At 44.4% G+C, this 25,998-nt stretch overlaps 1 protein-coding gene and 1 long non-coding RNA gene across 48 annotated transcripts in view; one reads left to right on the forward strand and one right to left on the reverse strand.

Moving 5' to 3' along the window:
• Positions 1-25,998, reverse strand: part of ARHGAP22 (Rho GTPase activating protein 22) — a 210,414-nt gene that overhangs the window by 151,040 nt on the left and 33,376 nt on the right. For 15 of the 47 annotated variants that reach the window (XR_012417713.1, XR_012417712.1, XR_012417709.1 and 12 more), the window contains exon 1: positions 7,702-8,035. The exons of the other annotated variants lie outside the window; for them this stretch is intronic. Coding sequence is in view for 7 of the 15 variants with exons in the window: in XM_074001608.1 (XP_073857709.1) it covers positions 7,702-7,735 (34 nt within the window). In the remaining 8 variants the exon portion in view is untranslated. Of the gene's footprint in view, positions 1-7,701; positions 8,036-25,998 lie in introns of those variants that run through there. 47 annotated transcript variants of the gene reach the window in all.
• LOC123575560 (uncharacterized) overlaps positions 1-25,998 on the forward strand; it is a 42,108-nt gene that overhangs the window by 1,950 nt on the left and 14,160 nt on the right. The gene's annotated exons all lie outside the window — the stretch shown is intronic.

Raw genomic sequence — 25,998 nt, forward strand, 5'->3', positions numbered from 1 at the left:
TTCTGGTAGGCTCTCAATGCCGAATGATTGACTTCCATCCCTTATGCTGCCCCCGGGACCTTGCTGACACCTCTGGCTGGACATGCACCTCTTCTTCATAAACATGTATCTCATGTCTGTGAATGTGAGACAGGAATCCTCAAGTCTGAAGAGGATGAGAACTCATCAAATCCAAGAGACTTTGTGCCTCTGTAGATGATCCGCTTGGGTTGGGAGAAATCTGCCAACAGGATTCTCCTACCCACGGCCTGTTTCCACACATGAAAAACTAAAGGGCATGAGATTACTGATTCTCAGCCCATAATCAGAGAAGCAGCAAGCAGGAAAATGGAAAAGCGAAACTGTAGCTTAGCAGTGGGTATGGAGAGGCAGTGGGAGGTCATGGAAGATGCACAGGATTCCGAGTCCTGAGGCCCTTTACCCTCTTAGAGCCTCAGGTTTCTATCTATAAATGGGGGCCAGATACGGATCCTGCTGCTTCCTAGACAGTGGTGAGGATGGAATGAATGGGCAATTTTCTTTGAGAGCAGTGAAGTGCTGAGTGAACAATGTTGGCCCTGCTTCTTGCTCCCGTGGGCTGTGCCCCTTGGAAGGCTCTCTCCTCTCTTCTGCACTTTGTTCAGGGGCTGATGGCCCAGGACCCCAGGTGCCTGCTGTTTCTGCTCTGTTCAGATAAGCAGGCCATTCACCAAGAGCCTGGGATCGGTAAAATCAATATAATTGCATGTCGATTATAAATTTCATTTTCTGCCTGCCTATGAGCCATTAGCTTAGATCAATACATTCTCTACCCTTGGTTAAGTAATCACGGGGGCTGGTGAGGATTTCAGCAGAATCAGGGCAGGGTCCTGACTGCCTTGCTGCCTTGGACAGTGGAGTCCAAGGTGGCCTCTTGGCCCACGCCTAACTCAGTTCAGGCCTGTCTTGCAAATAAATGACTTATCCCTATCTTCAAACAGTAAGGTCTTGGCTAGTTCTCCAGCTGTCTGGGGCTACAAGGCCAGCTTGGAGCTCCTCCAGCCCAGCACCGAGCAGCATTGTGTGTTCTGAGTGTCTAAGAGCACTGGTCAGGTGGGGGCACTTATGGATGTCTAACATCTTCCATGGGAAGAGAAATTCTGTTTTCCCATCAGTTGGTCGGAGTTGTCTGGGAAGAAGGAGAACATGAGGGTTGGTGGGGGAAGAGGCTTGAGTTCACAGTTCCCCTCTTCTGGATACAAACAGCCACCTTCATCTCCTGGCATGAACCTCAGGCAGCAGCAGATGGACTGGTGGCCTAAGGGCTGGTTGGAGGGTGGTGGCTGGGAGTGTTTGTTCTCAGCTTGTGGTGTTGAAACACTCTGGTACTTACAAACTCTGCAGGGTGGGGAGGTGCCAGCTGCTGCCCAGCGCACAGCTGGCACTGGGGGAAGAGTGTCTGGAAGCAGAGGAACCCAGCTCTCCATAGATCTGCTTCAACAAAGGCCCCTGTGTCTCCCTCTCCTTCTCTGCAGGTGGCAGTTGGGAAACACCATTGCTTTCACTAGCATTTACCCTCTCTCCTTGCCCTCAGGGCCACTCCCTGTGCACTGCTGCCCCCACTGCAGCCTGCATAAGGCCTGCCTAAAGGCTCCGGCCAGGCACACCACTCCATTGTCTAAAACCCTACCTGGACATGGGACAGGCTCATTCCCTTACATCACCTTGTCCTCCCCCTGCCTTCCTGCATTGCAGCCACCATAGGGGCACACTGCTTGCCCCAGGTTGCCACTGCTGGGCCTTAGCACAGAGGCTTTCACAACCTGGGATGGCTCTTCTCTCTTGCTGCCTGGATCTGAGCCTGGCATGTAAATATGAAGGCATGCACTATATGTTCAGAAGCCTTTGGGTTCTGGATCCCAGCAGTGCGCCTTCCTGGTTGGGTACCCTTCCTGGCTGGCAAGTTCTTTATCCTTTCTGGGACTCAATTTCCTTATCTGAAAATCCTTATCTGAAAAATGGGGCAACAGTGGTCTTTTTCTCAATGGGAATCTTTTGAGGATGAAGGGAGATAATGCATGTGCCTGCACATGACAGGTGCAACAGGACTTCAAACAGGAAGTTCCAACAGGGCTCCAAGCCACACAGGATGTGACATTCTAAAGTGAGGGACAAACTAGGAAGCATGCTTTCAGAGAGATAGGTCACAGCCAGCTACCATGGACCTAGAAATGTTGACCTGGTCTTCTATGTTGCAAAGAAAATTGACCCTAGGGCACCTCTATCCAGGTATGCCCAGAGTTAACCCAGGGCCTGCCAGGTGGGGACATTGGAGGACACAAATAAAGTCATTTCATGTGCTGTGCTTGCTTGACAGAATGTCCCATGAGCTCAACAGGCATTAGTGTGGTTGTTGCGATTTTAAGCACTTGGTAAGCACATGAAGAGTTAAATCAGGGAGGGCAAGCTATCTGAGGCTGCAGCATTTGGAATAGCCAATCTTTTTTTCCCAGAAATATGGGAGTTGAAGTAAAACAGCAGCCAAATCTGGGATTCCTCAACATCACTAGGTGGCAGGGACCAAGCCCATCTGAGCTCACCACACACCTTTGCAACCATGGCTAACACCTGGCACCCCTGGCGAGGGCTAACTCCACAGGATGCCCACTGCTCTGTGTCCCATAAAATCCCAATTCCCCTCCCCTTTCCCACTAGCCTGCTGCTGGGCCAGGCTGACTTTCAGGGGAACAAATCTGGGACAGGCCAGGACAGAGTGGGTGGCCTGTCTCCACTTTCATTTTGGCCCCCGCACCTAGTGATAGCATTGTGTGTGCCTGCCATGGAGACAGGTGCTTGTGAGGGTTGGACAGGATTTGACAGCTTTGTATTGCTGGCATCGCTGGGGGCATGAGCTGCTCACTGACACATCAGCCTCCATCTGTCTCTGTGCAGCACTAGATTTGGGAGGGAGGCTTCTCAGACCTGAGTCTTGTGTTTAAGCTGCTTCTGCTCTTATTAGTGGTGCAGTTTTGAGCATCTTACTTATATTACTCTGCCTCTATTTTCTCCCTTGTCTCACAGAGTTGGTGTAAATATTAAAATAGGACATTTACATGTAACACAAGGTCCAGCTTGCATCCAGCACATTCTAAACACTCAATAGAGATTCTTTCACTTTCCTTCCTTCCTTAAAGAGGAAAGTGAAAGGACAGTTTGTGGCCTTTAATGTATGAATAGTGGGAAGTCATATCCTTGATTGCATTTATATAAAATTGAAGAACAGGTAAGATCACTGTAGGGTGCTAGAAATCAGAAAGGTGTCGCTCTGGTTGGGAGAAGGGTCGGGGTGACTGGGAAGACACAGGAGAAAACCTCCTAGGCTTAAGGAAACTGCTTTATATCTTGATCTTCAGGCTGGTCACTGAGAGAACACTTAAGATTTGTGCATTTTACTCTGTAAATTATGCCTCAATAAGAAAATCTTAAAATTTTTAGACATAAACAATGAAAATCCTAGAAGGGTTTTCAAAAAAAAAAAAAAATCAGGCTGCAATGTGATTTGAGGCCACTCTTGTTCAAAGATCCCCAAACTGGAAACTTTTATTTCCTCTAATCAGGTTCCCCTGGATTTGTCCTGGACCCTTTGCTGATCTGAGGGCCTCTGTAACTTCATTTCACTTCTGAGCAAATTTTTAGAAGGGACTGACAAGAGACAGCTTGGTCCTCTCCATGGGGTGGAACACCTGGCTAGTGGCAGAGGATGTCCAGGCTTGGGCACCTCTGCTGTCACAGAACGTGTCAGCTACAAACAGCGGTGCCAGGGCCTGGCCTGGAAGTAGAGACTGCTGGGTGAGTTCCCTTTGGCCCTTCTTCTCCAGAGCAGGCTCCTCTGAGGCCTCCTGTCCCTGGCTAAGCTCTAGCCCACAACCTGGATGCACCCCTCCATGAGCGGTTCTAATATGCCCCTTCCTCAGCATACCTTACTGACCACTCTGCTAGACCTCCATCCTCTCTCTGAATTAGGCAAAGTCAGATGCTGTGTCACCTAATTAGGTGACTGTTGCTTAACTGCTTCACTCTCAGGGCCATGAAGGTGGTGAGGACTCTCATAGGGAGCCTTCATGGTACCTGACAAGCCTGGGCAGGGGCATCATGGCATGGCCAAGGGCATATCCTGGAAGCCACAACATTCATAACTAAGCAATCTGAGGAGGACTGCTAACCCTATGAGTGTCCCTAAAGGGCAGAATCTTCCAGGGATCTGAAGGATCCCCCAGTCTGAGCAGGTATGAGGTCAGTTGACCTCTGGGCTGTCATTCCCTAACCACTTTTCAAGTAGTCCTACAGTCTTGGGGCAAAACCCAGCAGTGTCCTATCCCTTTACTTCCATTCCCCACCTCACAGAGGCAGCCACTTTCAACCTTTGTCATTGGTTCTTTTGGTATCACTTCTATGTTTCCAGATAGTATTTATTTATTGCCACTTCTTGATTTTTTCCTTTTAAGTGTTATTTATTAACTTCTTACTATAAAAGATGAAGATTTTGTTTCTTTTACTCCCTTTTCCCCACCATCCGTAAGCACCCACTCCACCCTCCCAATATAGCTATATTATCATTTTGGTTAGATTAACAACAGAATTTCCATTATTAGCACCATTTAATTGCTAGTCCCACTTGAGGTATGTCGTATATGATAATAATTTTTCTTTCATGAATCACTTTTGTTTTCCCTGGAGTTCATCATTGCCTTGCTTTTTTATTTGCTTAGTTTTCTGCTAGGTATCAATAATCCAACCTTAAACATTTTATCAGTTGTCTAAATATAATCTCCATGTGTTTAGATGCACCTTCTTAAAAATATCATTGCATTTTATCACTGAAAGAACCTATAGCTGTCATGGAGATGTACAGGGCCAGGTGCAGTGGTCTTCAGATAGTGTTGGGTTAGGGAGAAGGCAGAGGCCTTAGCATTGGACAGACAAATTTATTTCCCACATTTATTGGCTGGGCAACCATGATTCTTCTACATCTATCAAAATGGTAACAATGATATCACATTAGAGTGTAGTTATGAGAATTAAATGAGGTACAACAAAAGTGCCTGGAGCATGGGTACACCATAAATGTTAGTTTACTTTCTTGTGGGACAATCACATGAATAAGGCCATTGAAGTTACTTCATCACACTAATAGAGCTTTCTCTCCCCACCCCCAAAGTATTGACCAGGCTCTGAACATTCATCAAGACTCCTAAGACATTGACACTCCTGCTACGGGCGATGGTGAGAGCTCCTGTAACTTTGCCCATCAGTCTGATGATTTCCTTTAAAAGAAGGAGCCTCCTTAATAGCAACATCAATTTTATTTTGAAACACTGCAAACAAAGACAGAAATTCTGAAAGGAAAATGTATACAAGTTAAAAACATGTAAATCTAGAAAAAAAACCCACTCTAATACAAAAATAAAGGGCAAGCAACAAATTAGGAAAATATTTGCAACATATGAGTCAGTGAAAGGCGAGGTCAAATTTCCTAAGTACCAGGCCAGCTAGGGTAGAGACAGTGCTCCAGCCACCCAGGCAAATGCTTTCTCCTCTATCCAGCTATTCATCCATTCAAAAAACACAGGTTGAGTGTCCACCTGGTACTTGGCATTGGGGGCATAATGATGCCCCCAAACAGAAATGGTTCCTGCTCTCACGGAGCTCATGGAGCATGCAAGTGACAGTTATTCACCAAACAGTCACACTCAGGAGTATACAGCTGCAACCTATGGTAAATACCATAAAGAAAAGGAGAGCTGGCGCAGAGGATCCAGCCTAGACTGGGGTGTGTGGGAAGACTTCCTTGGCTGGCAACACTTGAACTATACTATAACTAGAGAGTGAATAGGAATTAAGGGTGGTGTGTGTGTGTATGTTTGCATGCATGAATGCATGTGCACACACATACATGCTTGCATGTGTGCAAATGTGAATGTAGGAGGCATTCCAGGGGAAAGAAGGATGTGCAAAAGCCCCATGGTGGAAGTTTCATAGAACACTGAGAACTGGAAGAGGGCCATATGGCTGGCCTATATGCACTAGATGCCAGTAGCACCCCTCAGTTGAAATAACCAAAAATACTCCAAACGATGCCAAATGTTCCCTAGGGGGTGCAAATTGCTCCTGGTTGAGAACTATTGACTTAAAACAAACATTTATGAGAAACCTTGGATTTCAAAGACAGGCTGCCTGTAAGCCCCTTTGCTGAAGCACTGGTCTTACCAGCACTGTCCAATAGAAATATAAAAAATACAATATGAGTCACATATGTACTTGTAAATGTTCTAGTAGCTATAGTAAAAGAATGTAAAACAGGTAAAATTAATTTTAATAATGGATTTTATTTAACCCAATATATCCAAAATGTTGTCATTTCAGTAAAATAATTATTAATGAGATATTGTACATTTTTTTTGTACTAAATCATCAAAATTTGGTATATCTTTCTCTCAGTTTGGTCTAGTGACATGCCAAGTGCTTAGTAGCCACATGTAGCCAGTGGCCAGCTCATTACACAGGAGTGGGAGGGTGGAACTAAGCTCTCACAGAGGCTTCTGGCCTGTCCTATCCCTTGGGTCATCACCAGACTTGCCCCCTCCTCAGCAGAGCCATGCAAGGTCCTCCTTTGCCCACTGGGGTACACAGGTTTCAGCCCATCCAAAAGCACCCCACAGAGGGGTTCTGACGGCTGTGGAACACACTGGAAGGCCGGTCCCATCCAGGAAAATCATTCGAGTGCTTGCAAGGTGCTAATAAGATGGGTGTGTTCCCTGTGAATCCACAGAAGGCTGGAGGCTCCCAGCTGCAAACACCTGGTGAGACACAAACTGTTTCCAAGCTCCCAGGCAAATGCTCCATCCACCTCCAAAGACCCATCCTCCACTTCATTGTTTACAAAAGGAGCTCAGGTCTCCCAGATACTGGCCACCTGAAAAGACACATTCTATTTTTTTGTAAAAGACAGATGTTCTCATTCAAAATGACACTTTCCGTGGCCAAGCAGTTGTTGTCCATGGAGATGCTGTCTCTAGCCCCATACAGTGGCGAAGTCTTCAGGTCACTGCGCTGGGTCGCTGGCTGGACACAAGCTGACTAGCCCAGTCCTGGACTCTCCTGACTCCCATCTCTTGCTGGTCTGAGTCTGCTCCCCTGTCCACCTGTCCTGCCCCAGGCCCTGCAGCTCTCTGGGTGTTCTCCTGGCAGGAAAGCCTGCCTGCTCCTGGCCTGCTTGAGGAAATGCTGCCTGCAGAACAGCAGGGATGAAGACCCTCGCTTGCACCCAGCTGTCTCTAGAAGCCAGGGCATTGCCTTCCCTGGTAAGTGGTGCTTCTGTGTTGGCCACAGGGCAAATCTTGGGCATTTCCTTCTCAGTAAAGAAGCAAAGTTTCCTTAAAGTTGCCACCAGGTCACCTGGAGCGACCGAGGGCCTCTGCAAAATGTGGAATGTGGGGCGAAGTGTGCATACCCACTGGACACTAAGCCGGCCACCGCCCTTTTGCAACTTCAGGTCGGGTCCCCACGCAGCCCAGGAGTTTCAGGAGGAAGGGCACTTCCTTAGGAGGATGCTCACTGTTCAGCGGCAATGGTCCCAGAACACCCGCCCCATGTGACACACGGCGTGACAGCTGGCCAAGTGTCCGCGGACATTTGCCAAGAGGCATGTGCGGTGCCCAGAAAACCCCAGAAAGTTGGACTTACCCCTCCTGGCCTGCCTGATCTTTGGGCTCAGCATGTTCTTGCAGCCGTCCGGCCAGCCCCGCGGGGCCGATCATGCTGTCATCCACTTGCTTTTGCTCGTCCGCGCGCCCAGTCGCCCCTCATGCCCTGCTCGCTCGGGGCCCGTGGCCGCTGGCGTCACCCGTCAGGCTCCCTCGGCTACCTCTCCCGGCTCCGGACGGACGGCTCGCCTTGGACTACATAAACCTCGATGCATTATTTATCCATCCCAGAATTAATTCCCATCCAAGCGGACCATTAAAGCCTCAGTAATCACTGCTGATCAATCACTGGACCAGGGCGGGGCAGTTCCTCTGCCTGGCCTGGGCGCACGCGTGGCTGTCCAAGCTGAGCGCGGGGGCGGGGCGGGGCCGAGAGGGGCGGGGCCAGCCGGAGACGCCCGGCGCGGTCCTGGCCCGGGAGAGGGTACTGGGGTTCCGGCCCTTCTCTGCTGAGGCTGGAGGAAATGCGCCTTTCTGTCGCCGCCTAGGAGCCGCACTCCCTGCCGAGCCCGGGTGGGAGAGCGCTTTGGTGAGAGAGTAGCCGAGACCCCCACGCAGGGCCCAGCCCACAGGGACCCGTTTATGAGCTCACTGTTTTAAGTGTTGAAAGTTGGGTGTGTCTGGGAAGGAGCAAGCAGCCTGGCAATGTAAACTCCTCAGGAGACTCCGAGCCGGAAAATGCCTGTTAGGGATACTATTTATGCCTCCTTAGTAAGGTGACAGTAATAAGAGGCCAGGAAGCACTTAACTCAGGGCTCTTCACATAGGAATATCTGAATTGAATAGCGAATCTCTGCTAATTGCTATGTTTCTGTTTGATACTGGCATAATTTTAAAGGGTGCATATGGGGGCTTTGTGAGGAGGGGAATCCAGCCTCAAGATGCTAAAAATTACCCAAGGAATGCAATCATAACAATAGCTATCATTTATTAGGCACCTACTATGTGTCAGGCACTGAGGCTGGTGCTTTACATTCAATATCTCATTTAACTCTCAAACTCCTGAGGCAGGTGTTATATATATAGCATTTCAAATCTGGAAAACAAGGCACAGCAAGGTTGAATCACCTGCCCAAAGTCATACAGTACGGAGCGGCAGGGCGGGCACTGGAGCCCAGGGCTGTGTCTACGGCTCCTGCTGCTCTGTGATGCCAGCCTCTCCACCCTATTCCCATCACTGCATGGTAACAGCTCCTGGCTTGAGCCCCCAAGGAACTTGCTGAACAGTGACCTGCCTCTGTGCCCCTGATAATCACTCTGTGTATCTTCTTAGGCATCTGAGCGTGGGTCTGGCCATTTGGGCCTGAGGATTGTGTGACCCTTTCAGTAGCTGGCAAAGAGGGATTTGAACAATGCCCTCCCCTGCTCAGATAGCCATGCCCTCCATCTGACCCTCCCCACTCCCTCGAGTGCCCCATGTCCACAGATCCCCAAGGGTCCTATTGGTGTGTAATCAACTTTAGCAGCTGGAGAGGGAGAGGGCCCACCAGGAGATCACTGTGGCAATCCTCCCTAGGGAAGAGTGTGCCCTGTGGAGAGGGGAGGACTGCAGAGTAAGGAGGAAGACTCATCAGGATGTGGTGAGCCACATGGCCGAGCTGGTGGGAGAATGTGGAGTCCCTGGAGACAAAGCTGTCTTACTCAGCATCAAGTCACTTGTTCTGGTCTTCAGTTGCTCCTCAGAGGGATGAATGAGTACCTTGGCATAACATTCCAGGTTCTTTCATGGTAGCATCCATGGCCTCCTCTCTGACCTATCTCTTGCTGATGTGCTATACAACCATATGCACATACAGCGCCTGCTCCTGTGTGCCCCATTGTCTTTGCACATGCCCTGCTCCTGTGTATTCCTGTTCTTGCATGTGCAGCCCCTGCTCTTCTGTGCCTCCGTGTCTTTGCACGTGTAGCTCCCTCTTTCCGGAATGCCCTTCCTCACATTGCCTTGTTCTTCTTTGGGCAATTCCCCAATGAAATTCTCCTGATTCCACCAGCAGAATGAGCCGCTAAGCACTTCCCCTGGGTCCTTATCTGTGTCCCTGGACTGCCCCTCTTGTATGCCCTCCCTGAGCCCCAGGCTGACTCAGGCCAGAAGCCTCACAGGAAATTCTGGCTTGATGGGCAGATCCAAGAAACACCACTGAATGACAGAACTGACCTCCTTTTCCTTTAAGGCCAGGTACAAGCCCTGGTTGGGACACGGACCACCCAGGAGGAGTAGGGAGAATATCAAGCTAGAAAATCTCATGTCGACACCAGGGTCACAGGGCAAATCCTGTGGCCTGTGACAATGTCTTGAGCAATCAGGAAGCCATTTGTGAGTAATGCAGCCTGGACCACTTTATCCAAGTCAGAGGCAAGGAAATGCCCTGAGACTTAGTCTGGGTCCACTCACGCTTGTTTTGGTTAAGAAACCACCCCCAGGCGCTTTTCCTGTGCAGCTGTTTTCCCTGATGATATTAAGTCACTGTGTTCACTCGCCTGCTTTTCTGGGGATCAGAGCTGGAAGTGGACAAAACCACAGGCTCTGGGCTCACACCCAGAAGTCAGGCTGGGAAAAGGGCAGGAGCTGATCTGGATTCTGCATCTGAGAAGGCTGGGGGAATGGGGCAGGTGGGCAAAGTAGCTCTTTTCTACTCTCCACCCTCAGACTGTGCTCTCAGTACTTCCTGAGATGAAGGGTCCATAGAGGCAGGAATTGGAGCCCCTCCATCCTGAAGTTTACCAGTCCTGATCCGCAGGGCCCTGGGAGCCTCCCACTTCCTCTTGGGTGGCTTGTGGGAGGATGGAGTGGGGACAAGGGCAGGGCAAAGGGATCTGTTGAACATGTGACATCCTATAAGCTTTTATTTGAAGAACCAGCCCTACTCTTCTCAATTATAAGTGGGACACCAAGACCAAGGAGTGGGAGACACAAGTCTAGCTTAGCAGTGGCGACAGAGAGATGCCTCCCTCTCCACTGCCCTGTGACTGCCTAAACGGTGCTGCCCCTTAACAGCAGTGGTCCTGGGTCTGCCTTCACCTGGTTTCCTGCCTTGAATCATTCAGTATTTTCTAAGGGCTGTTCAGGGACAGGAGCTGAAGGATATGTGGAGAGCACTGAATGGACAGAACTCCCCAGAAGGCATTTATTGAAATGCACACCTGTTGGTGGGATGGCTGCCAATCAGCATCAACTGGCCCAGAGCCAGGATGCCTTCAAAACAGTAGTTCCTAACCTTGGCTACATATTAGGGAGCTCTGACAGTGAATTCCCATGTCCCACCATCAGTGGCTCTGATTTAACTAGTCTGGAGGGTTTATTGTCATTGGGAGCTGTAAAAGCTCCTCTAGGGATTCAGCCAGGGTTGAGAACCACGGCTTTAGAAGACTACTGCATTTGGGGTGTTTGCTGGCTGCCATCCTGAGGGAGATTCTTCTCAGGGAGAGGCACATCTGCCAATAAATCTCCTGGTCGAAAAGTGGAAAGGGCATCTGTCTGAAGCCCCACCTTGAGACAACTCCATGCAGAGGCACAGGTGCTGTTGGATAGTCTGTGCACTGCGCAAAGGTGTCCAGTAGAGGGAGGTAAGGAGGCTGAATTTGGGCTCCATTGGCAAAGCCATGTGTTCCAGCACGGGGAGGTGGGGAGGTGGGGAGCTGTGCAGCTGGAAGAGGGAGCTTTCCTCTAATTTGCACAAAGGCGACGTGTAGATAGCAGAACCCTGCTTCCCCTGTTCCAGAAGCTGCATGGAGGACCAGAGTAAGCCCTTCTGGAGGCAGAGGAGAGAAACAATGCTACTCTGGCTTTGTGATGCCTGCGCAGGGGTCACCAGCACCTGGGTCCCCAGCCTGCCTGCTTAGCACGCTCTCTGTTCCTGCTGCCAGGAGGCTGATGCTGCAGCTCCCTTGTGTGTCACTCCGGGTCTTCATGGGCAGCTCCCACCCTCATGCTTTGGTTTCTCCTTCTGTCTATCCAAGTAGTGGGCTGGACCAGCTAGAGAGTACCAAAGACATAACTGATTGTTACATTTTCAGGAGTTTTGTAAGCCACTTGTTTAGCAAGAGTGTCATTAGAAATTAATATATATAAACTTATAATTAAATAAACTAAGACAAAGATAACAAGCACTAAAAACTCGTAATTTCCAAATCATTTTACTACATTTTATTATTCTTAAGGTAATTGACATCTATTGTTTCTACATGGTGGATAATATATATTGGGTTGCTGCCATGCATCTCTTTTCAACTCTAATGTTCAGTGACATCATGCTGGTAGTTTGAAATTGAATGTTGTGGGAGTATTTACACCAAGAAAACCAGCAAATGCAGTAAATCAGAGCTTAAATGTTTTGTTTTGTTTTGTTTTTCTTCTACAGAGCTGGTTGTTAAGCATTTGTCAGCACACCTCTGGCCCGTTTCCACCACATTCACTCTGTCTGCTCCAGTCACTGTAGACTCCCTGTTCTAGGCAAAGGATACCAACTCTCCACCTGAATCTGTTCTCCCCTTCTTCCTGGGAACACACAGATGTTCTACATTTCCAGCATCCTTGCCATTAGGTGTGACTGCATCCTGGCCATTATACATGAGCAGAAGTGATGTGGTTACTTCTAGGCCTGGCTTCCAGGACTCCTTCTCTTGCCACCCTTCTAAGCTCATTTCTCTTTCCTGGTTGACTGGGAGAGGATCACTTTGAAATTCCTATGTAGAATATGGTAGAATGCCTGCTGTCTGGAGCCCTGAATGACTGCATGGAGCCAAGCCCTCACTGTCAACCCAGAAACATCTTGAGAGAAAGAGAAATTAACTTATACTGTATTGAGTCATTTCATAGTTGGTCCTCTTCATTACTATAGCCAACATTCTCACTGGATACACACTCCACTCTGCCTGCCCTTTTTTGCCTTCTGAACTTTGATGCATCCCTCTAGACCTTGTTCCAGCACCACCTCCTCGCTCAGTGCTCTATGGTTAGAGTTCGGCACCTTTAACATTTCCCATGTCACCCATGCCCAAGGCCATGGGGACCTTCTACAAGGCCTGTTGTGAGATCTTTAGAGGAGTATGAGTTTTTCCTGCCCTCTCACCCATAATTTGAATATCATCTACATATAAAACCTATCATATGCTGAATTAAAAAATATTCTTCCTAGATATTTAAATTGGGAAACTGTGTGGGATTCATCAAAGTTGAACTTTTGCGCCACTTTGGTGGCCTTGCCCTGCTTGTACTGTAAGCCTGTCCTTGGTCATCTTGCCGTTGGGCACTTGGGCACTGCAGACTGCTCTGTCATAGAGGTAATGGCCTTTCTCTCCACCCACTGTTCCTGGCTTCAGCTCTGCTGCCTTGGGCCTAAAGTCTGTCTCTGCCCTTTGGCTCCACCATCTCTGTCCCCTTGCCTTGGCTTTTAGTTTCAGTTTTGCCCATACCCTGCATCCATGGCATACCCTCCCTTTGACAGCCCAGGACCCCAGAAGGGGTGTAAAACCTGGACTTCTACCTATCTGGAGTCTTTGTTGTCTTGGGATCCTGGACAGAAGGACAGACACAGAATTAGGCACTAGGAAACCACCCAGATATACGGAGCAAGAGAATTCAGACTGGAGCAGAGAGGCTTTGCTTGGAAAGCCCCTGGATTGCAACCTGTACCCTTGGGCATGATTTCTAGAGTTGTTCAGCCCTGGTCTGTGAGAAAGGTGGCTTAGGGGCACTGCATTGGCTCAGACACCATAACCATAACCTTTTGTTCCAACCACTGTTGTAGCACTTGTCACACATTACCTTTAACTTTGCAATAGCTAAGTCAGAGGATGCATATGTGTGCTGAATAGATGAATGAGTGGTGCCTCAGCTGGGTTCCAGTGGCAGATGCTGAGATAAGAGTTTTTTTAGGGATTAATATTTTGCCCAGGAAAGGAGGGAAGCAGAGACAGGGAGGAAGGTATCAGAGCACACTGCACACCTGACAGTATTGCTGCCAGCCCAACTGGCACTCCGAGCACATGACCCACTGGAGGGGCCTGGCTTTGGGCGGAGGTGGCCAGGACTTGTGCAGTCATTGGCTTGGAGCCACCCAGGAAGAGAGTGAAGTTGGCTGGAAAGCTAAGCCTCACCCTAAAAGAGCTAACAGCCAGCAGCTGTCAGCTGACTTCACTCCTGCAGTTGGGCAGTGAGTCCTTTTCGGAAGCAGGTTCAGAGCAGCTTAGTTCCATGCCTACCACGCTTGGGCTTTAGAGCTTGCAGACTCAATTTTAAGCCTCTGTAAATGTTGGATTCAGGGAAATACTACTCACTTAGGACTCTTTGATCCACTTGGACAACTATGTGGGCTCCCCACTGAATTGAGCAACTTTCAGATAAAGAATTTATTCAGCTGTAAAGTCTGTGGGTTTCTCACAAGGGGAAGCTTCTATTAGAGTGAGTGTAGGACTGATAGTAGCACAGGCCCTGCCTGTGAGTGCTGGGTTCTCACAGGGTACCTTGGGAAGCGGCTTTGGGAGGACGCTAGCTTACCAGGCCTAACACCCTGGGCTAGGCAGCGTCGCTGCTTCCAGGAGTCAGAGGCTGAGATGAAAGAGTGAAACGTGTCCTCGCTATATGGCAGTTCTGTTTCTGGGTCCTGGGAACATGACGCACTGAGATTCCCAAAAGCCGCCTCCCTTCCTAGAAAAGAAGGGGGCGGTCACTGCATCAGCTGCCCAGGCTCCAAAGGCAACCCCTGCCCTTCCACAATGGTACCAACAAGGAAGCGGGTCTGAAATGATTCCCTTCCCTGAAACTTAGGTAAAGAGTCAGATTTTAGAAAACGATAAATCACCATTGTGATCAGCTTTGCATTATTGAAAAACAAGCCTTCTCCCTTGTAAAAATACCTGCTTGCTGTGTTAAGGCAGGGATTGGAACAGATGGAAAGAGTGGAAATTTCCCAGGCGCCTTCTCTCATTGCTCACACCTCTCACCACAGTCCAATTCCTCCCTGCCCCTCTCTTCTGCACAGATGCCACACCCTTGATCCCTCCTGTAACTTCCTCCTGCTTTCTTTTCTTTTCTTTTTCCTTTTTTCCCTTTCCTTTCCTTTTTTCTTTTTTTTTGAGATGGAGTCTCGCTCTGTCACCCAGGCTGGAGTACAATGGTGCGGTCTCAGCTCACTGCAACCTCTGCCTCCTGGGTTCAAGCAATTCTTCTGCCTCAGCCTCCTCAGTAGCTGGGACTACAGGTGCGTGCCATCACACACAGCTAATTTTTGTATTTTTAGCCGAGAGCGTTTTACTATGTTAGCCAGGCTGGCCTTGAACTCCTGACCTCATGATTTGCCTGCCTTGGCCTCCCAAAACGCCAGGATTACAGGCCTGAGCCACCGCGCCCAGTCAACTTCCTCCTGCTTTTCTATCCATTTCCCCTCCTTTTGCATCTTTAATCTCTCCCTCATTGGTGCTTTTTTCCAAGTTGACAAACTCCCTCAAGTCTTTCCGGCTCTCAAGATTACACCTCCTCTTCACCTCATCTGTTATAGTGGAATGGAACTTGTTTTTTGGCTGTACCATATCTAGGCCCTCCCTGTTTTGGAGGAATTCCTCATCTCCCTCTTCGGAAGCTACAAGAATGGATCTGTTCTATCTCTGGCAGGCAGTTGGATATGGTCATGTGGCTGAGGCTCAGCTGAGCAGATGACCCTGCCTGGGTTTTGAATCTCATCTTGAGCGTGACCCAGAGATGGACAGAGTCCACTTCTCAGCACTGGTGGCAGTGATGACACCCGCTGTGATGATGAGGCTTTTCCACAAGTGACACTCTGCAGGCTCTTCCTCCCCAGGCTCTTCCTGCAAGAAGACTATACTTGTGCTTCTTGCTTTTAGGTTCTCTGGAGCCACTACCATTCTGTCCATTTTCCAACCTGGTCCTCCAGCTTCCAAAGGATTTTTCCAATAAATTCTCTTTTCTGGCTTTAGCTAGTTTGGATTTCCTTTCTGTGACTCACAACCCACAGAATTCTAACTGATGCCCACATTATGCCTCTCTGCCATGTTCCCCTTTCCTGTTCTCCTCTCTCACTTCCTAATCCTTTTAAATCAGCACAGATGGTGCAGTTCCCCACTTGTCCATTCTCTCACTGATGGCATTTCCTTCCCTATTTCCCCAGTTATACTGTCAGCCTCATCACTGTATGTATCAGGCTGGAAACTACAGGCCATCCTTCGAAACCCTGGACTTTTGGTTAGGACTGATAGTAATCTCAGCTCACCAGAAGGTGCTGCTGGATGACACCCTCCTACCTCTGACCAACACTTCTTTTCTCCCAACCTTTATTTTGTCCTCATCTGTTTCAAAATCCAGCTCCCATCTCCGTGTACACCTTTGGCCTTTGTGGAACCTTGTGCACATGTGCTCCCTTGCTTTAGTGAAGCCTCAGTGACTCTTCTTTTAAGGCACTCATAGGCTTCTTGCCCATCATAGGCTTCTTAATGGAGCAGTTTATACCTGTCATCATGATATGGCCTCAGTAATCACTACCACTGTCATGTGACAGAAACTGTTTTCTTGGAGGTCACTGATGAGCACCTAGTTGCCAAATACCCTCAGTACTAATCTATCCTGGTTAAAAAAAGACAAGGGCTTTATAGTTTAGTAGGAAGATGGTACGTTTGAAGAACCCTTGGTTTGAATTTCTTAAACCGAGCATTCATTGTATCAGTTGATCTTCTTAATTTCTGGACCATTATTGGAACCAGATAGAAGGAAACTTAAGCCAAACCCAAGTTTCCAGTCTTGCTAGTTCTTAGACCTAGGCCAGACTTCATGGTGCCATGCCCTTGTGGTATATGACAGAAGTACATCTAAGTGGAGAAGTTTAGAAGAGAATTGGATGTAAGACTATACTGTTTAGAGGAGAGTTTTGGCTAGGAATATAACTTTTATAGACCACTGAGAAGAATGTAAAAAAAAAACAAGAAAAGAAAAATAGAGAGGCTAGGACCAAACTATGAGAATCGCCAACATCTAGGGATTATTAGAAGGAGGATAAAAGTTTATTTAAAGAAGTGCTGTGGTTTGAATGTCCCCTCCAAAACTCATGCTGAAATTTAATTGCCATTTTGATGTTATTAAGATGTGAGTCTTTAAAGAGGTGATCAGGCCATGAGGACTCTGCCCTCATAAACGAATTAATGTCATTATTGTGAGATTGGATTGTTATAAAAGCAGGGTTGATGTTCTCTTGAATGCTCTCTCTTGCCCTAACTTGCCCTAACTTGCCCTTCTGTCTTCATCTGGGGCTGACATAGCATGAAGGCCCTCACCAGATGCTGGTGCCATGCTCTTGGGCTTCCCATCCTCCAGAACTGTGAGCCAAATACATTTATGTTCACTATAAATTACTCAGTCTGTGGTATTCTGTTATAGCAGCATAAAATGGACTAACATAGGGAGCTAACCAAATATGGGCAGAGAGATGGGAGAAAACCCTGGGGAATATGGTATCATAAAAGCCAAAACAGGTTTAGTGTTTTCACAAGGTAGTGTCTCACTCTGTCAAATGCTGATGAGAGGGTTAGACAGTTGAGAAGAGGTCAGTATTTACTGGATTTGGCAAAGGAGAGTTGTTTATAACCTTAACAAGAATAGATTCATTGTAAGAGTGGAGTAGGATGCCAAACTGAAGTGGAGTGAAAATGACTGGTGAATTCCAGTTCCAGGAACTTTATGGATTACATGCTCCCCAAATCCCCTCATGAAAAAAACCCCGGTCAGGCGCGGTGGCTCACGCCTGTAATCCCAGCACTTTGGGAGGCCAAGGTGGGCGGATCACGAGGTCAGGAGATCGAGACCATGCTGGCTAACACGGTGAAACCCGTGTCTACTAAAAATACAAAAAATTAGCCGGGTGTGGTGGAGGGCGCCTGTAGTCCCAGCTACTCGGGAGGCTGAGGCAGGAGAATGGTGTGAATCTGGGAGGCGGAGCTTGCAGTGAGCTGAGATCACGCCACTGCACTCCAGCCTGGGTGACAAGTGAGATTCCATCTCAAAAAAACAAAAAAACAAAACAAAACAAAAAAAACCCATACTCAGCCTGCTAAATATAATACAGAACACTCATTTTAAAAATAAATAGCTGAGGAAAATGGCGTCAGTTAAAATGGCAGAGTAAGACATTTCAAAATTCTGTCTCCTGTAGCAGCAGCAGCAACGACAACAAAAAAGTGACAAATCAGTGTTTTGGAACTTTAGAAACTAACCAACAGCTTGCATCAGTCAGGGGAATGCTTTATCAGGAAAACCCAGCTCAGTCTCAGTAAGAACAGCAAGGTTGCATTTTAACTTACCCTAGTTCCATTCCAACTCTCTAATTAGCAAGAGTCTTGCAAATGACAACCCTGGTAGCAGATTCATTACTGTAGGAAGCACAATGGACCTCATTTGCAAATAGCTAAAATTATTTGTTTTGACCTAATTGGTAGCTACCCAAAAGCTGGTTCAAAGGCTTACCTTCATGTCACCTAACCCAGAACTCTTCCAGTGCTAAAGTAGATATCTGTGGAATTTTGTCAGAAACATTTAGAGAAAAATATTTTACTCACTACTGTCTCAGGCAATGGATAATATTTGGAGCAAAAAATAGACTAACCTAAAGCTCTGGAGAAAAGACTGGTAAACAAGATGCTTTGAAGAGTAAGGATTTGAAAAGCTCTAACATATACATACACATGCCAGGGTTGTGTGCATGATTAGGAAAGACCCCAAAAGACCTGAAACTTTAACCTAAGGCCAACTTCTAGACTCTGCTCAAGCAGAAAGTGAAAACTAAGACACAGTTGTAAACTTCTGGGCTGAGTCTTCAACACAACCCCACAGCAAAGATATGGGAGCACCCCTTGCCCCCAGGTGTTTAAAGAAATCTCTGTCAAATTGCTCACTGACCATTAAGCTAATGGAACAAAGACTTCAATGAACACACATGATAAAGAATACATAACTCACAAAAATTATTTCAGAAAAGTTATTAAACAATAAATGATGGAAACTACAACAAGCAGCAACAACAAATCCTGGAAAGAAGAGAAAATCTGATTTCCAGAATTGCCATATTATATAATTCAAAGTGCCCAGTTTTCAACAAGAAATTATGAAGCATGAAAAGAAACAAAAAATATTGTCCAGAAACAAAGCTATACAAAGTACGGCTTTTTTAAATGGGAAAAGTCGATCAGTAGAACTGTCCATAATGGAGTTCAGATACTGGACTTACTAGACAAAGACTTTAAATCAGCTATTTAAAATATATTTAAAGATTTAAGGAAACCATGTACAAAGATCTAAAGGTAATTGGGAGAATGATGTATCATCAAATACTGAACATCAATACAGAGAAATTATATAAAAAGACCAAACAGAAATTCAAGAGTTGGGAAAGTACAATAACTGAAATAAAAAAATTCACTAGAGAGACTCAAGAACAGATTTGAGCTAGCAAAATAAAAAATTAGTAAATGTGAAGAAGGTCAAATGAAATTATTCAGTCTGAGGAACAGAAAAAAGAATGAAGAAGATGAACAAAGCCTAAGATGCCTGTAGGATATGGTCAAGTACAAGAATATCCTGTTTTATCGAGCTCTGCTTTATTGTGCTTTACTTTATTCCACTTGGCAGATATTGCATTTTTTACAAATTAAAAATCTGTGGCAATGCTGTGTCAAATGAGTCTATCAGTGCCAATTTTCCAGTAGTATGTGCTCACTTAGTGTCACGGTGTCAACAGTTTTTGGCAATAAAGCATTTTAAAATTTAATTATGTATATTTTATGCTTAATGGACTACAATATAGTGAAAATATAACTTCCATTTGCACTGGGAAACCAAACATATATGTGGCTTTCTTTTTGTGACATTTACTTTATTGTGATGGTCTGGAATTGAACCTGCAATGTCTCCTAGATATGCCTACATATGCATAGAAGTCCAAGAAAGAAAAGAGAAAAAGAAATAATGGTCACTTTCAAGGAATAATGTTCACTTTCCAAATCTGATGAAAGACATGACTCTACATATCACAACCTCAGTGAATCCCACATAGAATAAACTCAGAGATTTGTACTAAGTCACATTATAATCAAACTGTCAAAAGCCAGTGTCAGGGAGAGAATCCCAAGAGCAGATAAATGACTTGTCATACACATTAATAGGCCTACAATGTATACAGATGTAACTGGTGATAGTAACATAAATTTGGCAGGTGGGAACAGAGATATATAGAAAAAAAAGTTTTTGTAATACTATTGATATTAAGTTGGCATTAATCCAAACTAGAGTGTCCTAAATTAAGATATAATCCCCTATGCACCCAACACTGGACCACTCAGATATACAAAGCAAATATTATTAAAGCTAAATAGAGACATAGACCCTAAATACAATGATAATTGTGAACTTCAATACTTCAGTCTCAGTACTAGACAGATAATTTAGACAGAAAATTAACAAAGAGACATTGAACTTAAACTGCACTTTAGAACAAATGGACCTGACAAACATTTACAGAACACTTCATCCTACAGCTGCAGAATATACATTCTTTTCATCAGCACGTGGAATATTGTCCAGGATATACCACATTGTAGGCTTAAAACAAGTCTCAACAATGTAAAATAATTGAAATGTTTCAAGTATCTTTTCTGATCACATTAGAATAAAACTAGAAATCGATTACAAGAGGAGCTTTCAAAATCATGCAAACGCATGAAAATTAAACAACATGCTCTTGACCAACCAATAGATTGATAAAGACATTTAAAAACCTTTCTTGTAACAAATGAAAACAGAAGCACAACATATAAAAATCTTTGTGACACAGCAAAAACAATATTGAGAGAAAGTTTACAGCAAAAAATGCTATATCAAAAAAGTAGAAAGATTTCAAATAAGCCTAGTAATGCATCTCAAGAATCTAGAAAAGCAAGAACAAACCAAACCCAAAATTAGTAGAAGAAAATAAATAATAAATACCAGAGCAGATTTAAGTGCAACTGAGGCTAAAAATACAAAATATCAACAAAATGAAAAGTTGGTTTTTTGAAAAAATAAACAAAATTGACAAACCATTAGCTAGACCAAGTATGAGAACAAGAAAAAAGACTCAAATAAATACAATCAGAAACAAAAGAGGAGACATTACAACTGAAACTACCTAAATACAAATGATCATTAGAGATTAATGTGTACAACTGTATGCCAACAAATGAAAATAAACAAATTATTTTCAAATCTAATGGAAATAAGTAAATTTCTGGGCACATACAACCTACCAAGATTTAACTAAGAAGAAATGGAATACCTGAACAGACCAATTACAAGTAATGAAATTGAATCTGTAATTAAATGTCTCCCATCAAAGAAAAGCCCAGGACCTAATGCAGAATTATACCAAACATTTAAAGAAGAAATAGTACAATGTTTTTTCTTAAATTCTTCCAGAAAATTCAAGAGGAGGGAATTCTCCCAAATTCATTCTATGAGCCCAGCTAAACCCTGATGCCCAAACCAGATAAGGACACAATAACAACAACAACAAAACTACAGGTCACTATCTCTGATGAAAATAGATGCAAAAATTCTCAACAAAATACTAGCAAACCAAATCCAGCAGCAGGTTAAAAAAATCATTCACCATGATCAAGTGGGATTTATCCCAGGGATGCAAGTGTGGTTCCACATATGCAAATCAATAAATTTGATACATTAGATCAACATAATGAGGGACAAAAGCCATGTGATCATCTCAATAAATGTATAAAAAGCATTCGATAAAATTCAACATTGCTTCATGATAAAAAATTCTTAAGTTAGGTACAAAAGGAATGTACCTCAATACAATGAAGGCCATATATGACAAACCACAGCCTACATCATACTGAATAGGGAAAACCTGAAAACTTTTCCTCTAGGCTTTGGAACAAGACAAGGATGCTCACTCTCACCACTGTTATTTAACATAATACTGGAAGACCTAGCCTGAGCAATTAGGAATAAATTGAGAAAGATGTAAAGAACATCCAGGTTGCAAAGGAGAAAGTCAAATTGTTCCTCTTTGCAAATAACATGATCTTATATCTAGAAGACCCCAAAAGCCCCATCAACAACTCTTAGAACTAATAAACAAGTTCAGTAAAGTTGTAGGATACAAAATCAACATACAAAAGCCTATAGCATTTGTATACACCAACAATGAACTAGTGGAAAAAGATATGAAGAAAGCAATCCTGTTTACAACAGCTACAGAAAAAATACTCAGGAATAAGTTTAACCAAGGTGGTGAAGGATATCTACAAGGAAAACTATGAAACACTGATGAAATAAATTGAAAAGAACACACAAAAATAGGCATCATATATTCATGAATTGAAATAATTAATATTGTGAAAATGACAATCTTACCGAAAGCTCTCTACAGATTCAGTGCAATCTCTGTAAAATACGAACAACATTCTTCATAGAAATGGAAAAAATGAGCCCAACATTGTATGGAATCACAAAAGACCCCAAGTAGTCAAAGGAATACTGAGCATGATGAATAAAGCTGGAGGCATCACACTACTGAACTTAAAAATAAACTCAAAGGGTTGGAAACCAAACAGCATGATACTGGCATAAAAACAGACACATAGACCAATGGCAGAGAATAGAGAGCACAGAAATAAATCCACATATTTACAGCCAACTGATTTTTGACAAAGGCACAAGAGCATACATTGGGGGAAGGACAGTCTCTTCAATAAATGATGTTGAGGGAAACTGGATATCTATGTGATCTATGTGCAGATAAATGAAACTAGACTTCTCTCTCACATTATCTACTAAAATCAACACAAAATGGATTAAAGACTTAAATGTAAGACCTAAAATTTAAAAACTACTAAAATAAAACATCAGGAAAATACTTCAGGACATTGGTCTGAGTAAAGATTTTATGAAGAAGACCTCAAACACAAAGGCAGCAGAAGAAAAAATAGACAAATAAGATTACATCAAACTAAAAATCTTCTGCAAAGCAAAGGAGACAACCAAAAGAATGAATAGACAAGCTGCAGTATGGAAAAAAATATTTGCAAACTATTTATCTGACAAGGGATTAATATCCATTATATACAAGGAACTCAAATACTTCAAAAACAAAAGAACACCAAATAATTTGATTTGCAAACAAACTGGAAAGCTAACGAGCAAACTATTTTAATGTGTGATACACTTAAGTGTATTACCTTTGATCAGTAAGAAAATAGATTTACTTCAAGATATGAAAATACAGCTTTCTGGGCCAAAGTGTTGGGAAAGAATGAATCAATACGGTTCCTCATAGAGTTTATTGGGTTGGAGCACAGTTGATTCTTGCTCATCCTAAGCAATGGAGCAGTGTGTTTATACACATGCTTGTGCATTTTTTTTTAAGTTTTGACAGTTTCTGAAGTGTTTTTCATACACTGTCTTCCTATCTTATCGTTGCCCATCTCAGATAGGTAGGGCAGACATTATCATATCTATTGGTCAGATGGAGAAGCAGGTTCAGAGATGTTGAGGGATTTTCTCGAGTCACTCAGATCAAGAGTGACGGAGCCAGGAGTCACACTCATATATTCTGGCTCTTTATCTTCGTGGATTCCCATTGTGCAGTGCCACAGTTGTTTTCACCCGACTATGGAAATCATTTCCATTTTGCTTCAGTTGGGGCCTTGATCATTCCTTGCCTAGACTATCCAACTCTTCTGCTCAGTTTCCAGCCTCCCAAAGCTCTGACTATGCCATTTTGTACTGCTCAGGAGCTATGCTAGGGTCTGAGCTGGAATCCAGCATGGGGAGAGGAACTAGCCCATAGGCTGTGGGTGGAGAGAGGGAATGTTAGTTCTCTCACAGAGGTAGTGAACAAAATATGTAGGGTGCAGAATAGGGAGCCACCCCTCTGCCCATAGACAGACATTTAGGTTGGAGTTTCACATTAATTTCAACATCCATGACAAGACGTCTCCCTACTCTCTGGTCAAATTCACCAGTGCACTGGGGCTCGAGGCCCAGGCTCCATGGACTTGCTGCTTTACCTTCCTCAGAGGGAGGAGTTCAGGCTGCCAATCACAAACACCATGGCCTTCACTGTCACTTCACAAAAGTGGGGGTCCCACATCAAGAGGTGAAGAACAGGATGTGCAGAGCACTCTAGTAAGCTTGGTGTGTTACTTGCAACTGATGACTGCTCTTTCCAGAAAACCCAATACATGACTGCCTTTGCACAGCCATCCAGGCTATTCCTACATACCTTTGCTTAAGACTCTTTCATTGTATATGAAAGTACATTATACTTGCATTTTTAGTAAGTTATCTTTTTAAAGGTATGTACATCTCCATTACAGCTTTATATTTCTCTATTTTTTTGCAATAAGTTGTCCTTATTTTTGCATTTTTGCCTCATTTATTTTGGTTGGTTTAAACTTGCCTCATGTAAACATGTTGTCATCTCTGTCATTTTGATAATAATACTTTTCAGATCATTTAAAATCTTATATACTCAGCTTCCTATGCAATTCATATTTGAACAATATTTATTCAATTACACACTGAATACCTTAAGTTGGATTCTTATTCAGAAAATAATTTAAGTAAATGGTAACTATTGTGTACTCCAAATGGTGGAGGATTTAGATATGCCAGATTTGTTAAAAGTATAAATCACACTATTGTTTATCCTAGCATCCTCCATCGAAAATCTGGCATAGTACATTTACATAGTACATAGAAAATCTAGATACTACATTTGGTCCTGGGTGACCTCAGCCTTCAAACTCAGGGCATGTTGGGGCATAGAGTGGTGACTGTAGAAAAAAGGTTTAGTTGATTTATAATGTTGTTGAAGTCTTATTTCATTGCTGGCCTTTCGACTAGTTATTCTATTATTGGAATTGAGATACTGAAGTTTCCAGTTATTATTGTTGCACCATTTCTTTCTCTCTAAGTCTTTCTGGTTTTGCTTCATGGACTTTGGTGCTCTAGCTAGGTGAATATATGTTTATATTGTTATATCTTCTGGAAAGATTAATGCTTTTACTAATATATATTATCCTTCTTTCTCCTTTGTAATAATTTCTGTCCTAAAGTCTATTTTGTTTAATTTTAGTGTAGCCACTCCCCCTCTCCTTTGGTTATTCTTTTCATAGAGTACTTTTTTCTGTCACATTCAACCTATTGGTGCCATTGAATCTAAAGTCTTCCTAGACAGCATATTGTTAGATCATGTGGCTTTTAAAAAATCCATCTTGCGAAGATGGTCGAATAGGAACAGCTCCAGCCTCCAGCTCTCAGCGTGAGTGACACAGAAGATGGGTGATTTCTGCATTTTCAACTGAAGTGCAGACTGACATCTCACACCTCACACGGCTGGGTACACCTCTGAGATGAAGCTTCCAGAGCAAGAATCAGACAACAACACTTACTGTTCAGCAATATTCTACCTTCTGCAGCCTCCGCTGCTGATACCCAGGCAAACAGGGTCTGGAGTGGACCTCAAGAAAACTCAAACAGACCTGCAGCTGAGGGTCCTGACTGTTAGAAGGAAAACTAACAAACAGAAAGGACACCCATACCAAAACCACATCAGTACGTCACCATCTTCAAAGACCGAAGGCAGATAAAACCACAAAGATGGGGAAAAAGCAGTGCAAAAAAGCTGGAAATTCAAAACATCAGAGTGCATCTCCCCCTCCAAAGGAACGCAACTCATCACCAGCAATGGAACAAGGCTGGATGGAGAATGACTTTGACGAGCTGAGAGAAGAAGACTTCAGTTGATCAAACTTCTCAGAGCTAAAGGAGGAACTACCTACCCAGTGCAAAGAAACTAAAAATCTTGAAAAAAGAATGGAAAAATGGATAACTAGAATAACCAATGCAGAGAAGTCCATAAACAAACTGATAGAGATGAAAACCATGACATGAGAACTACGTGACAAATGCACAAGCTTCAGTAACCAAATTGATCAACTGGAAGAAAGAGTATCAGTGATTGATGATCAAATGAATGAAATGAAGTGAGAAGAGAAGTTTAGAGAAAAAAGAGTAAAAAGAAATGAACAAAGCCTCAAAGAAATATGGGATTATGTGAAAAGACCAAATCTACATCTGACTGGTGTGCCTGAAAGTGAGGGGGAAAATGGAACCAAGCTGGAAAACACTCTTCAGAATATCATCCAGGAGAACTTCCCCAACCTAGTAGGGCAGGCCAACATTCAAATTCAGGAAATACAAAGAACGCCACAAAGATAC

The sequence above is a fragment of the Macaca fascicularis genome, chromosome 9, assembly GCF_037993035.2.
Source record: "Macaca fascicularis isolate 582-1 chromosome 9, T2T-MFA8v1.1".
Lineage (NCBI taxonomy): Eukaryota > Metazoa > Chordata > Mammalia > Primates > Cercopithecidae > Macaca > Macaca fascicularis.